The sequence below is a fragment of the Nicotiana tomentosiformis genome, chromosome 7 (genome assembly GCF_000390325.3).
Source record: "Nicotiana tomentosiformis chromosome 7, ASM39032v3, whole genome shotgun sequence".
NCBI lineage: Eukaryota > Viridiplantae > Streptophyta > Magnoliopsida > Solanales > Solanaceae > Nicotiana > Nicotiana tomentosiformis.
The window spans coordinates 4,751,281-4,753,078 of NC_090818.1; the positions used below are offsets into that span (position 1 = coordinate 4,751,281).

General features: G+C 30.4%; 1 protein-coding gene across 1 annotated transcript; it reads left to right on the plus strand.

Moving 5' to 3' along the window:
- The first annotated feature begins 384 nt into the window (after nucleotides 1–384).
- Nucleotides 385–1,251, plus strand: LOC104087635 (uncharacterized). The gene has a single exon (XM_009592167.1). It carries the CDS (start codon nucleotides 385–387, stop codon nucleotides 1,249–1,251), a length of 867 nt encoding a protein of 288 aa, XP_009590462.1.
- Nucleotides 1,252–1,798: the final 547 nt, after the last annotated feature.

Sequence of the window (1,798 nt, forward strand, 5' to 3'; positions counted from 1 at the left end):
ATAATTACAGCTGAGCTTTACCTCTTTTTTTATTTATTTTTCTCTGAATTCAATTAAGAATTTGCCATAGAAATTTTCGGTTAATTTTATTGATTCAAAAATTTATTGAATTCTCTTTATATAAATAAGAGTACCATATTACATGACTTATTATTATTTTTTTTCTTGTTTCATAATTACCCAAATTACTTCTAATTTATTTATTTTTTTAATGATAGTTTTCATTATGTCGAATTTATCAAGCTTGAATTTGTGGCAATTGACATCTCCGAAAAGAATTATTTATCATGGGTCCTTGATGCTGAAATTTACCTTGTTGCAAAAGCTGTTGAAAATACTATTATACAAAAAAATGAAACATCAGGTTAGGATAAAGCAAACGCTATGATTTTCCTTCGTCATCATCTCGATGAAGGGTTAAAGACTGAATACTTAACCCTAAAAGATCCATTTGAATTATGGAGCAGTTTGAAGGAACGATATGACCATCTTAAGGCAACGATATTGCCAAGAACTCGATATGAATGGATTCACTTACGGTTACAAGATTTTAAAACTGTAAGTGAATATAATTTTGCTGTATTCAGGATAACTTCCCAACTTAAATTATGTGGGAAAATTGTGAATGATGAGGATTTACTGGAAATGATTCTTTCTACTTTTCATACCTCAAATATGGTATTGCAGCAACAATACAGTGAAAAGAGTTTAAAGAAATATTCTGAATTAATCTCATGCTTCCTGGTGGCTGGGCAACATAATACCCTTTTAATGAAAAATCATGAAACACGTCCCACTGGATCTGCACCATTTTCCGAAGTGAATATGGTAGCAGCTACTCAAAAGTCTGAAACAAAACAAAATCATTATCGTGGTCGTGGTCGTGGCCATAGTCGTGGACGTGGACATGGACATGGATATGGAAGGGGACGAAATAATTATCGTCATCATAGTGAAAATAAACAAAAGAACAATAAGGATCCTCAAAATAATTTTTTAAAAGGTAGAGTTAATATTTGCCACAGGTATGGTATGAAAGGTCAATGGGCACGTGTTTGTCGTACACCTGACCATTTTGTCAAACTTTATCAAGCGTCCAATAAAAGAAAAGATAACAATGTGGAGGCACACTTGGATTTTCAAAATAATGATGATACTGTGGTAAATCTTGCATATAAAGATGATAATTTTGGAGGCCTTACAAATATTACTCATTTAGAAGCTGGAGACTTCTTCGAGGATATTGACTGAATAAATGATTCTCTTACTGGAGAATAAAGCTTTAAGAAAAGATGTTATTTTCATATTATGTCTTTATATAGTTTGTTCTTCTTAGTGTACTTTCCTAAAGCATCATATATGCTAGTTTCTACATTTCTCGTTTAATTTCTAATGTTTATTTTATTTATAGTTTTCCGTATTTCTTATGATGTACTTTTTATTTATTTATGAAGAATATGAAAATTCTCCAGTCTTCAATTAGATCCAAGATCAATAAAGATGATATATGTCTTTTGGATAGTGCTACAACACATACTGTTTTAATAGATACAAGATATTTTTCTTATTTGGTGGTGAAAGAAGCCAATGTTAATACAATATCTGGCAGTACAAAATTAATTGAAGGCTCAGGAAGAGCAGATTTATTACTATCTGGAGGAACAAATTTGGCTATTAATAAAGCATTATTTGTAGTAAGTCTCAAAAAAACTTACTAAGTTGCAACGATATTCGCCAAAATAGATATCACATTAAGACTACAAATAATGAAAAGATAGAATATCTTTATATTACTATA

What these genes read in the sequence shown, in the direction of transcription:
- LOC104087635 (XM_009592167.1), top strand. Translation starts at nt 385, where the DNA reads ATGATTTTCCTTCGTCATCATCTCGATGAAGGGTTAAAGACTGAATAC.